Source organism: Peromyscus eremicus, chromosome 6 (genome assembly GCF_949786415.1).
Source record: "Peromyscus eremicus chromosome 6, PerEre_H2_v1, whole genome shotgun sequence".
In the NCBI taxonomy this organism is placed as follows: domain Eukaryota; kingdom Metazoa; phylum Chordata; class Mammalia; order Rodentia; family Cricetidae; genus Peromyscus; species Peromyscus eremicus.
The window spans coordinates 42964191-42978902 of record NC_081421.1 but is presented as its reverse complement, the minus strand read 5'-3'; the positions used below and the strand labels follow the sequence as shown (position 1 = coordinate 42978902).

Here is a 14712-nt window from a genome sequence, read left to right as displayed (position 1 = left end):
CTGGTGACATTTCTAGTTGGCAGGCTGGCACAGTACGAGGCCAATTCTGTATCAGGTTAGAGAATCATTTACACAGAGGCGTTGCATAAAACACAGAGCAGTGCCCATGCATGCTACAGGCACTGTCTGCCTCTCTGCAATCCCCACCACACAGCCCACGATTTGCTAGGTTGCCTTCACCCCTTTTTCACGAAAGAGTAAGCAGAAACGCTATGTGGAAATTAGAAGAAGATGGACGTCCCTGTGATGAGTCTGCCTGAGAGGTGGCAACCAGAACATGGGCGGAGAGGCCAGCCCAGATTGTCAGCAGTGGTGGTCTGAGCCTAAGAAGCCTGGGAATTGCAAGCCATGCTCCCCACATCAAAGTGTGACAGGGAGGCGAAGTTTCAGAGGGGAAGGCCTGGCATCCCTGACCTAGTGCCTCTGGAAGAAAGCTGGCCAGGATTCAGAAGCAAGTTCTAGCACAATACACACAGGCAGACCTTGCTTATTAACTGCAGAGTTAATTTTTCTGAATGTACTGGGAAGATGCCTTTGATCCTTAGCTTTGCAAACTGCAAATATTGAAGCTAAAAGCGAACGATGACTAGGTTTTTCTGACCAACAACATGTTCCTCCGGATGTTATGGGCCAGTACTCTAAGAGTGCAGCCAGCTAACTGGAATGAAGGTCAGTCTTTCATCTTCACAGCACAGCAGAGCTGTCTGATGGGAGGCACACAGAGAGGACATAAATACCTAGCTCTCTTCCTCTTCCCAGGAAAGGGCTAACATCAAAGGAGGGGGGGCCTTCTCTGATACCTTGAGGAGCCTTTCAATTTTTCTCTGCTGCCCCACTAATTAGCATGTGAGTTAGTGCACTCTGGAAACCCCTCCTCCCATCAGGAATAGACACTCCAAGAGACAAGTTACCCAATGGAAAGTTTGTTTCAGTTCTAGAAGCCGGCTTATTTTGAAGACCCAACTTTGATTATAATTTCTTTCACAGTGGACCTTTTGAGTTTATTTCTGGTTCTTGCCTCAAAACCAGGATGCCATTTAAATCACTAAAAAGAAACGAAGGGACAGGCGATGGTGGCACACAATTTTAATCCCAGCACTCGGGAGGCAGAGGCAGGCAGATCTCTGTGAGTTCGAGGCCAGCCTGGTCTAGTTCCAAGACAGGCTCCAAAGCTACACAGAGAAAACCCTGTCTCAGAAAAAAAAGGGGGGGCGGAGGAGAGAAATGAAGGTTATTGCTTCAACTATTCCACCAGCCATGTTCTGATAGGACACCCTGACTAGGAGCCCATGGCTTGGTTTGGGTGGGGCTGCGGCTAGTGAATGTGAACTCCTCATTCCAAGTCTAATGCCCATGGTATGAGCCTGTGCATTTTTCTAGGGATAGGTCCTTGGCTCTAATGGTCAAGTTAAAGAACCTTGACCAAAATGGGGAAGAATCACTATCCAAGAGCAGACACCTGAAGTCTTCGGATTTGAAATAAGTGGGGGTGGTCACAGGATCCACAGTCTAAGTGCACGCAAGTGTCACTCAGTGGCTGAAGTTGTCCTATCTGGATGATTGGGGTGTTTAATTTGGAAGAGATCTCAGAATAAGGAGGCAGAATTATTGTAGCCTAGGTTAGTAGCTGAGCTCAGACAGGAACCAGTTATGTGAGCTGAAGACGTGAAGTGGGTTCGTTTTTAGAAGTTAGCATTTTGGTCTTTAGGAAAGGAGCTAATTCATGCATGCGCATGCTGGTATTTTTGTCAATAGGAACCAGCATCGTCTTTTGACTCAAGTTAGTAAGCGTAATGTCCAAGTACCATAGTGTTAGTTCCAGACAGAGTGAAGCAGCCACTATCCTGGAAGTATGAGCCAAGAAGGGCTCAACAGACAGCAATGCAATTTCTTCGCAAGAGGTCCATCCAGCATTGTTACGTAAAGATGAAGTCAGAAGGTAAAAAGTTGAAATGACAGCAAGACTGAAGGACTTGCTTTCGTTTCCTTTCTGTCGCTGTGGTAAAATACAGACAAAAGCAACAAGAGACAAAGGATTTGTCTGGCCCACAGTTCCAGGGCACAGTCCATCAGTGGGAAGTCACAGTGCACCCACAATCAGAAAGCAGTGAGTGATGACCCTGGGGCCTGCTCAGCTCCCTCTCTTCTCATTTACATAATCCAGGATCACAGACACCCAACAACAGGTAGACTGATTAATACAATCAAGACAACCCACCCCAGGCATGCCTAGAGGTCCGTCACCCAGGTGATTCTGGGTTCTAGCCAGTTTACAGTTCCCGCTAACCTCAAGCCATGAGCACAAAAATCACCTTCTCTAAAGTTAAATCCCCTCTGTTGATGCCAGCCTGCCAAGCTCAATGGATTCTCAGTCTGGGTGTTTGTGTGAATTGCAGTGGGCACAGTTGATAAGGAACCTTCTTGGGTAACTTCAAAACTTGTATTGCAGGAAGCTGAGGGACGTTTGGGCAAATGTTCTGCAAGGGTGTTTTTCAAGAATCAAAAACCCAGACCAGCCATTAATGTCACCTGCACAGGACTCACTGAGAAAATGAAGAGACAAGAAAGAGATTATCTGCTTTACAAGCAAGTGAAGCAACTGAGGAGTCCTTTGGACATCGTCAGCATTCCTGGTATGAATCAGTAGCTGGGAGCCCTATATTCAGGAATGTATATAACCACTAGATTGTAAAAAGAATGATTATTTACATTTGCATGTCTGGAGTGGTGATAAAGTTCACCTATAAATCGGGATGTCTCATTATTTTAACGAGGCTCCCAGGTGTCATTTTCTGTTCATCTGTACAATACACTAAAGCTACCAAAAGCTGAGTCCCTTTAGTTGACCATTTTGCATCCCAGAATGAGGACACAAGAGCTGACTCTAGGAACAAAAGACAGAAGTCCTTGCAAAGACAATCGTGTAGACTGGAGTGCAGATTGCAGGGGAGTCTAGAACCCGAGGTGACACTCGTGGAGTTCTTGTTGATAGCCTTGGGAGGTTTAGCTGACAAGATAAAGGACTGTGCTCAGTCCCTCTGGCCCAGGGCTGCCTGAGTGACTGTCTGGGCCATTTTGGGCTGCTGCAGTGGGGTTATGTTGATCTCATTTCAGGTCAGTGGCTAATGGGCAGTGGAGCCGTCTCCAAGAGATGTGCCCTGCCCTCTGCAGTGACTCAGCTGGAGTGGAGAGCAGCCCATTTGTCTTGGCACTCAACAGAGTGTGTGGGCAGCGCTAGACATTCAGCACTTACTGGCAAATCCAATTTCCCAAACCACAAAAGTCATCTCTGGACTTGCACTTGGGCATAAGCTTGACATCTGACCACTCCAGCACTCTCCTTCCCACACGCTCGCTCAGTTTGCTTACTTGCCCAGATACCCTTCAATTCCTCATCAACACCTGAGAAACCCAGGCTCCGTTTCTCACGGCATCTGCCCCCACTTACTGACACTGACCAAATGCTTGTACTTCTAATATCACAGTCTTGAGTGATTCTCACCTAATGCTTCCTTGACAAGGAAGGTCAAATCTGGAGCCAAAGGACTATGAGAATTCAGAATAGTGTTGGAGATATTCATGTTGCTTGGAATAAGTGAGCTAATGACTAATATTTGAAAATCTACAGTTGCATCGACATCTTGTTTTCCCCTTAGATTTGGAAATAAGGATCATCTGATGCTTTAAAAAAAGATTCATTTTTAATTATGTGTAACTGTGTGTGTGTGTGTGTGTGTGTGTGTGTGTGTGTGTGTGTGTGTATGTGTGTGCACGCACGTGCACCATGTAAGAGCCTGTGTCCATGGAGTTCAGAAGAGGGCATCAGATCCCCAGAGCTGGAGTTACAGGTGGATGGGGGCTGCTCAGTGTGGGTCTTCTGCAAGAACAGTACAGGCTCTTAACCGCTGACTTTGGATAGGACTTTTTCCAGGAATATTTGCTACAGTAGCATTAGCTTTGGGACACTATTCAATAGAGCCATTCAACTGGATCCTGTTCACTTACTAAGTCCTGTGTACTCCTAGGAGCCATTCTGCAATCTACCTAGATTTGGCTACTGTACAACATCACAAAAATAATATTGGGGCTGGAAAGACGGAGAAAAGCATCGGTTGTACATCCTGAGGTACAGAGTTTGGATCCCATCACCCATTCAAGAAGCTAGATATCCCACAAACACCTGTTAACTCCAGCTCCAGAGGACATGACACCTCTTCTGGCCTCCATGCATGCACCAGAACACACATACATGCATATACAAATACAGATACATACACGTATACACAAATACAGAGCACACACAAATACATAAATAGTTCAGTCATAGTGGAGGGCAGTTTTCATCAACAAGGTTTGAGTTCTGCTCTTACTGTGAGTTCAGCAGACACTGAGGGGTGCTGATTACTCATGATGCAAAACTATCTACTGAGGATCAAAGCCTTGGTTTACTAGACAGATGCACCAGGGTTTAATGAATATGTGAAGGCTGAGGAGACCAGGGACATTTGTCTGAAAGTTCACAGATCTCTAAGGTGAGCTGTGTATTAATGAACTCATTGTTTCACAGCATCAAGGGGATAGTCCTGATTCACTGAATGAGTGCAGGATAAAACGGACTGAGGCAGTTGCCTTAAATTCTTATAAAGTACTAATTATCACTAGGAGGTACAAAATAAAATTGTTCTGTTTAAAAGACATGAACTTTTATTATAAAATAATGTTGTGATTCAATAAATCATGCAATATATTCCTACTTTAACCTAATTTATAATTTATTTGTTGTTTGTTGAAAAATATACTTTTGTTTGTTGTGACTGCCTTTTTAACCTACTTATCCAGTTTCCAATAGGAAACGACTTTTGATATATTGAGTAGCTGAAATCAAGTAACACAGTGGATGTCTGTAATCAATTGAATTTATAAATTTCTAGAAACAAAAACAAACCAGAGGGCTGACTTTAGATTGAGGCCAACTATGGAGACAGGCTTGGAGAAACCAGTTCAAGTCTTGGCAGTTTCTAGTCAGTATTTAGTTAATCCACAGCGCTGAACTTTCATAGTTTAATTAATAAACAAGACAATCTAATCCTAGCTCCCCATTGTTTCTCTCTTTAGTTAGTCCTCAAACTTCCCACAGATAAACATCTGTGAGCAGAGGGAAAGGCCGGAGGAGCTTCAGATTATCAGTTACACCCCGTGTTGCTAAGTGCACTTACCAGGTCACATGTCCTCACTGCTGACAGTCTTTAGTGTAACTCATTTATCTGTGAGGGTAATGCATTTGGCTATCACAAATCTAAAGCCACAGTAAGATAAGAAAGCGTTGGGGAGCTACATGAAGGAAGTTTCAGTCACTGGAAAAGAAGGGGGGGGGGATGCCAGAACCCTGGGATGGGAGACCAAGGCAGAGACATTCCTGTCACTGTGTTGGCTTTGGAGTCCTGCATGACATGTCCCGGAACCCTATGGATTCAGCTACCTGCTCACATCAAGGAGAAACTACAAATTCATTCATAAAGTGCTAATAATTCCGCCAAGCAGCAGGAGTCGGAAGCTTCTCTACGATAACATGATAAAGTCACAGCTCCCTGTTGATCAACGTGTTCTGGTGGGTTGACAACTGGGTTACAGAAGTTAGCTTGAGAAGTCAGTGGAGGACCGCAGTGCTCGGCTCTAAGCGTGAAGGCACTTGTATAGTTGGTAACAGAAGAGAACGAGAGACCGAATCCTTAGAGGAGTTATGTCACGGTGGCTGATGGCAGAGCAGGAAACCAAGGCCTTTCAGCTTTACTCTAAACAAGTTTTCTTCTACAAGCACTTGCCAAGTGCCAGGCCTCCAGTACACCCATTACGTCTAATATCTTCTTGCTCTCTAAAACACAGTCACGTGCGAGCTTTTGCCTTTCTATAGGCACAGAGCATGCCAGCCTGTGAGCACGCAGTGAGACAATTTACCTTTTGCTTTACGTAGCATGAGCCATTTGCTTCCTCAAATTCTAATTTTTTATTTATTTTGATTTCTATGTGGGGGTAAAGGGGTGGGGGACATGCACATGGAGGCTGGCTTTGTGGAGTCAGTTCTCTCCTTCCACCTTTATATGGGGTCTGAGGATTGAACTCGGGTCTTCCGGCTTGCGTGACAAGTTCTCCCCCACCCCGCCTCTGAAATCCACGCCCAGCCCATCGCTTCCACAACTTTATACCCCACCAACTCTTATCACCCCAAACTCTCTCATCCAAGGACCTTTATTTTTTATTTTTAAAAGTCTAGTTTTATGTGTTTGCATGTTTTGCCTGCATGTATGTCTGTGTACGAACCTCGGTGAAGCTCTCACAGAGGCCAGATGGCTTCAGATCCCCTGGGACTAGAGTTACACAAGGTTGTAACCTACTGTGTGGGCGCTGGGAATTGAACCCAGGTCCTCTGAAAAACAGCCAGTGCTCTTAACTGCTAAGCCATCTCTCCAACCCAGGATCCTTTTCTTTGTATCCTTGATTCTGACTTCTCTGGCTTCTCCCAGGATTTTGTCCCTCAGCATCATTCTCATCTGCCCACCAGTAGTTCCTGATCTTGCCCCAGAGACAGTGCCCTGTTGACCAAGTGTTTCCCAGAGCCCTGTCCCTTTCCTTCCCCACTCTTCAAAAGGAGACTCTCTTCACATTGCCCAGTGGCAGCCATTCCTAATCCACCTTCTACACTCCATAGAGAGAGTAGAAGAAACCAAAACTGCTCCCAGTCACTCAGGACCTCCGATCGCCAAAGCCGACGGGGTTTTATTGTTCTCTCAGAGTTCCTTAATGTGTCTGTAGCAGTTCACATCATCCACTCCTGTTGTTTTTCTTAATCTAATATTTCATACACAGAATACCAGCCTCAATAAGCTCCCTCCCCCAACAGTATATTTTGGCCTTTAATTGTATTACTGTTCTAGAGTTCACTACAAAATTTGGTCATTGCCTCCCCCATCTCCTAACATCTGGTCATTTGCCACTTCCCATGAAGCTGACCTCCCCAAAACATCTGGGACCCATTCTGCTGTTTTCAAACTCAGTCAACCACTCTTGTGGCCCCTTTCCCATAGGACTACTCTTAACAGTTCCTCGGGTCATGGATTTCAGTGTCCTCCTGTCTGTCCTGTACAGATTTAATACTGACACAGAGTCCATGTGCACCTGGTTCTGCACACCAGGCCATTCATAGGATGATGCCATATATTTACATTCCTTCCAGACCAGCCACTGAGTCTGAGCCTGCCAGTGCCCCTTCCCTCCCTAGCCACTCACCCCCTCACTGCATCCCCACCTACAAGACTGGACCTCAAAGCCCTGAAACAATCTCCTTCCTGTGGAGCCTTCCCCCAAACTCTGCAGCCCAAATGAGCCTTGGCCCTGCCTGTTTGTCCACAAGCTGTGCTCTGTGTCACCACAGGCACCACAGCCATCAGGGGATCATCTCTGAATGCTGGATCCCCACGGACCAACCAATAGGATGTATACTAAAATTGCTTGACCTGAAGAATGTTTCCTAATGAGCTCACCTTGGAGTACCGCACTGCTGGCGGGCCATGACAGAGGGTGTCTCCACCAAACTGTATGCAATGGTGATCCGTGATATTATCCTGGAAATTATTTACTGAAGTTTGACTTTCTAAAAGTAATTAACCATAGTATCCCTATCTCTTGAAGTCTGACATTGAGTGGGTTTGCTGAATCAAAAAATATAAATAAAAGGTTAAAAAACAAACAGCACAGGAAAAATCCATCTAATTTTTTCATGTGTTCAAAAAGTGACTGGGAAGCTGTCATGTCATTAGTCAGCTTTAAAGGACACAATGGCACTCACTTTCAAGCCAAGTCAGCAGGTAAGAAGATGGGCAGTGGACTTTTCAACTAATAAATGTCTAGATTAACGTCTAGTATCATGGCTGTTTTAACATACATCCATAGTGCTACCAACTGCCATTAAGTCAGTTTATACTTATTTGGTGTAGCAAATTCAAGCACATAATCTCCATCTTAACCTCATGTTCAGTTCAAGATACTCCTGTGAGATGATCTAATACCCCATCCCTAATTTCATTACTGAAATTTCTCAGATTTCGTCTTAAAATGCCTTAGAATAAATGTGCTTTTTTCTCCTTCTCAGATAGTCATGGACATATTGATCCCTCACTGAGACCCATCTGGGACTTGGCTTTTCTCGGCAGCTCTTACGTGATGTGGGAGAAGACAACCCAGTTCCTGCACTACTACTTGGCCCAGCTCACTAGTGTGAAGCAGTTGGTAAGAACCTGAAAACTAGCTGGGTCAGCAGAGCCACAATGGACGCCGGGCTCCCGCCTGAACCAGTGGGAACTCTTACCTTCATGGCAGGAGCTTTAACTACATTTCATTCATTCAGCCAATATTTAAGTGGCCGCAATGGCTCAGGTATTGTTTTAGGGATGGAGGAGGCAGCTGTAAACAAAACCACCTCTGTTGACTTCAGTGAGACCCAATTCTAAAAAGAAGCAAGATAGAGAGTTAACAATGAATATGTATCAAACAGTGCTGGGAAATGCTATGGAAAAAAGAAAGCCAGGAGGAGGAACCACAGGCTCTTGCTAGACAGCTTACATGGTCAAAGTAAGGCTAATGGAGGTAGAGGTGACATTGGAGCAGAAGCCACAAGGCCCCGAGAGCAGAGAGAAGGGGACTTGAGACAGGGAACTGGGGCAGCAGGGTGGCCGATGGTCGAGGGAGCGGCAGGGCCCAGTGGTCGTGCAGAGTGATCAGAGAGCCTGTGCAGGAAACGAGGTGGCCCGGCAGGAAGTGGAGGGTATCTGTGAGTCTGGGAGGTCGTTAGCCCAGGCTTGTCTTTATCCTGTTAGGAGAGTGACAGGATGTGATTTTCACAGGATCTCTCTGGCTCCGTTGTGAGAGCAGACTACAGTGAAACAAGGGAGGAGCCAGAAGGCGTGGTGGAGGCATGGACTAGGGGCAGCAAGGGAGGTGGTGGCGTGTTTGGATTCAGGCGGACTGGCAATACTGCGTAGGGTTGGATGTGAACATCGGAAAGTGGTAGGCGTTGAAAGAGGAGTCTTAGGATTGGGGCCTGAACCTGGAAGGATAGTTTCTATGCACTGATTGGAAAAGACACCATCAAGCAGATTTAGAGGAGACGGTCTCGGTTTGTGGCAAGAAGACAATATGTATAGTCATCTTGTCATAGAGGTTTGTCTTTAGGAGACAGCGATGGGCTGTAACCAGGCCCACGTGATGGTGTTTAAACCACTGACCGGGAAAGCTCCCAAGTGGTGGTGTATACAAAGCAGCTGAAGACTGGATCTGGACTCTTCTAACCTTAGAGCTGACAGCGGAAGGGGAAGGAGACACAGCAGCCAGATGCCAGTCACAGGTGACGGTGGCCCAGGCGGGAGCCTCTGAGTTCTCTGCTCTGTCCTCCCAGGGAAAAAGCAGAGCCATGAGCCAGGGGTGACAATGAGCGGATGTGTTGGGGATGAGGTAGGCCCTCACATGGATGTAAGTGACCTGTGCAGAGGGTTGGTCGCTCTTCGCAGGGGGAAACAGGCGAGTAGCTGCCTTTCACCCGGGTTGGGATTCTTCTCAGGTAAATGTGATGCAGGGAGAGATGGGTTTTTCCAGAGTGAAAGCTGAACCAACTGTAAGTACCACCTAACAGGAAACACGTTCACGATTTACCCACGGATGGACCTTCTGTGTTTTCTGAGGAACTTGCCAAACATTTAGTATTTTTAATGCCAATAATAATTTAGTCTGCTTTCCAAAGACCATTGTAAAACAGACATCAAATAGAACCTAGCTTTTTTTTTCTTTACTGATCTTTTTATAGAGTGTCTTTTAACAGGAATTACCCTAAATTGATTGTTGCTAGGTAACCGAGCAGTCAGTGTATGGTCCAGCGTGTTTTGTTACATCTCCTTCCCAGGGCAACGGAGCTGATAAATCCAAGACAGCTCAGAGCAGGAAGTGTTGGAGGGCTTCTCCCCCCACAAACCTTTCTGGGTGGCAACTATTATCTGAATACTCCAGGTTAAATTTACCTGCTAATGCAAGAGCATAAGGAAATGCGAACTTGTAAACTCCCAGGCCCCAAAGAACAAGGCCCAACAGGAAAGTGGGCAAAGAAAGGAAGGAAATTCATAAAATAAGACCCATCATCCAGCCAGTCATTTCTTCAGAACCAAAGGACAAATGGCATTCCCAGTATTACAGACTGTGCCGAGGACAAGTGACTATATCAGCGGAAAAAAAAAAAAATGGGGATAAAGACTTCTACTGTAACCCCAGCCTTGCACATGAATTGACTAAAGTAAAACTATGTATTATTCTCATTCTAATCCACCAGTACCGAATCTTGTAGTCACTCTGAAATATCTGTCTACCAGGTCACCACTCATATTAGTCAGGGCAGACTTTATCTCAGCTTAAGGTTCTCACTAGCCCAAGACACATTACAGAATTACCTCGCCGTCCGTATCTATTCTGCTGAGAAGTCTCTTTTCGATAACTTGTGTTAATAACTTAAGCCTACTTACTTTATTAAAACCACACTGGTTCTATTAGGGCTTAGTCTCTCCCTTAAGAGATGCAGGAGACCTGGGTGGTGGGTTACAAAAAAATGGGATCAAACAAGGCTTCCTTCCCCGTGGTTTCCAGGAAGATTAAAGTTCTAAGTTACAAAAATAAAAATAATAAATCATCATCAATCTGGAATATAAGCACTTGGCATTTGTAATGATTTGAATAGCTGCCCAAGAGGTTATTTCTGAATAATATTAAAAATAATGACCTCTTGGCAGGGCTTGACGAGGCGAGGGCAGACTGTGAGGTATACTGTTCACCTCTGCAGTTCTGTAACAAGCTGTGCTTTGGGCCCGTCCTCCTGAAGGAAAACACAAGCCTGGGGGGTTATAATTCAGCCTACACACCTAATATGTGCAATGTCTTTCTTTTTGTCACTACTGGGGAGTAACCCATAGCTTCACGTGTGCAAGGCAGGCATGCTACCACCGAACTACACATACACAGTCTGAGCCCTACTCGGTGGGTGGTCTGAGCAAAATCGTTTATTAAATGAAACTGGTGTTCTAATGCTTAGGTCGAGCCCAGCCCCTTTTTACCTAAAACTTGAAAACTACCATAATTTCATTTTTTTAAAAAATGCTGCTTTGAAAGCCAGGCATGGTAGTACTTGCCTGTAATCTCAGCACTTAGGAGGTGGAAGTTCAAGACCTGCCTCTCGCTCCAGAGTTCCAGGCCAGTGTGGACTACATAAGACCTCTCAAAAATATACACATTAAAAAAATACGCTACTTCCAAAAGCAGAATAAGAAAGCACTGGCTTGAAAAGATGTCTGTAAGTAAAAACAATTGAAAACATTTAAAACTACATTATAAAGCCAGGCCTTGGGAAATGTGGCAGTGAAGTCTGTGGCCGTCAACAGGGGTCCACTGGTGAGCAACAACTTGGGAAAGGTCAGCATTCCCTTGCAAGGTAAAGTCACCAAAACAAAGGCCAGGCAAGGACAAACACACCCCTCCAAATGAAAACCAGACTGACAGAGTTGTCCCCTTGCATTTGTGGGGGACTTAGAAGCCCCCCACATTCTCCCGCATAATTTATCTCTGGGTTGCCTACCTGCAATGCAATGGCTGTATCCACTGTGTTACTCTGATTTGTTTGGGGAACAGCAATGAAAACTGCCCACATTCAGAACTTACAGTTTCTCTTCTTAGTTGGTTGCACACATGGGTACAGAGCCCACAGATTCAGAAAAGTAACTGGGATAGGAAGTGCTGGTAACTAATTCTCTTATGAAAGACAGTTTTCCCCGGTGAATTTCCATTTTGTGGCTTGTGCCTCAGATGTTTGCATACTCCTGTGTATGCTGCCAGGCCAGAGAGAAACCTACCCAATAATGCAAGGAAGTCACCATACAAGGACAGTCCGCTTCTGATTCATCCGCCTCTTTCGCATCTTCTACAGCCCCCTTCTCACTGGCTGCACATGGCTTGGGAAAATCTCCATCCAAATAAGAAAAGCAAAGACAAAGCCTAAAATCAAGTTTCTTTTCATTGTTCCCCCCGCCCCCCCCCCCCCCGGCTCTTTCATATTCTTTAGTAGTTTTACTAAAAACTTGGTAGAAGACTAAAGTTATATTCCAAAGACTGAAGGTTTTAAAATAACCCTATTTTTATTATTAAAGAGAAAAATCACCTTGATATATAAAACTAAGAAATATGAAAAAGGAACTAGGTAATTGACTTGACTTATTTGCTTTTTTTTTTTTTTTTTTTTTTTTTCTCAAGAGCTGAGGACCAAACCCAGGGCCTTGCGCTTGCTAGGCAAGCGGTCTACCACTGACCTAAATCCCCGGCAACTGACTTATTAAAGTGAATAGAAAGCAAGTAAATAAAGGGTGTGTGGACCAATGCCTGCCTACCAGAACATACCTAATATACTGGTTTTAGCACAATGGTTAGCAGCATCATGGGAGCACTTTAATGCAGCATGTATGATGTGGTGGCCCAGGGTCAGACCTAGGTTTCAATCCTGTAAACAGGAGAATCACATGAGAAGATGTATCGATTGCCAAGAGTAACATCTGGCCCATGGCAGGCACCGTAGGAATACTGTGCTTTTTCCCTTGTCTGTCAGAGAGGAGCAGGGCGAACCTATCCAAGGCACACATACAGTACCTAGATCACTAAGGTTGCTAGGAGATTCTCCTGATCCTCACAGACTTTAGCCTTCTACAAAAACCATCAATGCCACAGAGAAAAAGCTTTAAGGACAGTCAACCAGACTACCATAGAACTGAATGAAAAACCTAACCAGAATCCACGACTTTGCTAGCTTGATCTGGAACACCACCAGGGTGTTTCAGCAGCAGACTTAAGTCACCACCCCTGGGAACACACGACGACGCAGCCTCGCAAACCCTGAGCTTACAAACCCCACAGTGTCTGTTAGGATAATTCTGTCTTCCCTCCCCTAGAAAGCTGACGATGACGGCATCGATTTTGATTTTACTGTTCTGCTGCACGAATTCTCAACACAGGTAAAAAAAAAAAAAAATCCACGTGTGTGTCAAACTGTTCATATTCCCAGTGTTTCAAGTTATAACACTTAGATCTTCATTTCCTAGGAAATCATCCCCTGTCGTATTCACTTGTTCTGGTACCCTGGCAAACCACTGAAAGTACAGTACCACTGTCAAGAGCTGCAGAGCCCAGAAGAAGCCTCCGGAATGGAGGAAGCATCGGCCATGGTACCAACAGAGCTCAGTAATTTCTAAAGAGAAAAGAGTGATCCACTACTATCATATTCCAAACAAAGCGACTCCACAGGCCTACTTCATCACTCCTGCGTGAAAGCAAAGTCCAGGCGTCCCAGCAACTTAGGCAGGCCTGCGGTCACAGGCAAGTGTTTCCCCCCAGATCGGCCTTGGTGTTTAACTCCGAGAGCCAGTGCACACATGTACCTATCTGCCCAGGGCTTAGCGGTCAGAGCACACTGCTAAGACTTTGTGCAGGTGGATCGACAATTGCTTTGGGGAAAAGGTTTCATCTCTGAATTTGTGTTTTTCATAATTTTGGACATAGTATAGCTATTTCACGTTGCTAAATTGTTCCTACTTATGATGTCAACATTTTGTCAACGAAAGTAAATTGCAGGGAAATATTAACTGCGAATTTCAGGCAAGCATTCCCTTTTAACTTTGAAATAAATGTTTACATTTCTAAATAACAAAATGTGTTTGTAAGCTTTTGTACGCACAGCAAAATGTAGGCTCACCTAGAACTACATCAAGTCCCACTACTGCCTGATTCAAATCTTACAAACAGCACACCGTCTCACATGATAAAGCTGTAGACACACAGCTAAAGAACCACTGATCTAGCTCAGAGTATACCAAAATATACTTATTTCTTTATTTATCAGGACAACTCAGATCCAGTGTTGGTGTAAGTAATCAATAAAAGCCAACATAATATGTAATAATCAAATTCAGCAAAGTACCTCCTCAAGGCAGGAAGAACTGATCCAGGAAATGTCATCATCTACCTCTCACAATTATTAAAATTTAATGGAACACTTATGTCACTGTCTTAAACTCTTGGGCCAGGTTCCTTGGCCAGTAACTGATTAGGGGACATCAGCTTCAAAATAAAAAAAGGCATGCAGAAGCACCCACATGATGGGTGAGGTTATGTCCCCATAGAGGCTGGAAATGCACCTAAACACTCAGCCCAACACCACCACAGGCTTTGCTGTTACCCTGGTGCTCATGTGGCTGCAGAACTGTGTCCTGCTGCTACTGTCCCAAACTTCCAGAGTCTCATACAGTCTATTCCTTAGCTAAGGCCCAAATTGTCCATATGGTTTTCCAGAAAGAATGCCATTTCGAGTCACTGTCCAATCAACTACTAAAAATGGAGTTATAGTCTCCACTTAGATAACAGGAAGTTTACACTTCAGAGGAAGGTTTTAGGCAGGGACACCTAACAAAATAGCCGGAAGCAGATCTAATTGTGTATTTTTTTTTTTTTTTCTGTTTCAAACCCCAAACTGTTGCATTTACCTCTCCAGTACCCACTCCTTTTAGCAAGTCCTAAATCCTCTGCATAATCTTTTAAGGGAAACAGCAGCTCTCCTCCTATGCAATAATGAAGACAAAGTACTTT

At 44.8% G+C, this 14712-nt stretch overlaps 1 protein-coding gene across 2 annotated transcripts in view; it reads left to right on the top strand.

The window, feature by feature from the left end:
• Rarres1 (retinoic acid receptor responder 1) overlaps positions 1-13779 on the top strand; it is a 35007-nt gene extending 21228 nt beyond the window's left edge. Inside the window, exons 3-6 of one of the 2 annotated variants that reach the window (XM_059265458.1) lie at positions 2450-2633; positions 8147-8283; positions 13023-13085; positions 13173-13779. In XM_059265458.1, coding sequence (XP_059121441.1) covers positions 2450-2633; positions 8147-8283; positions 13023-13085; positions 13173-13322 — 534 coding nt within the window. In that variant the 3' untranslated portion in view covers positions 13323-13779. The remainder of the gene's footprint in view (positions 1-2449; positions 2634-8146; positions 8284-13022; positions 13086-13172) is intronic. The other variant, XM_059265459.1, reaches the window with a different exon arrangement.
• Positions 13780-14712: the final 933 nt, after the last annotated feature.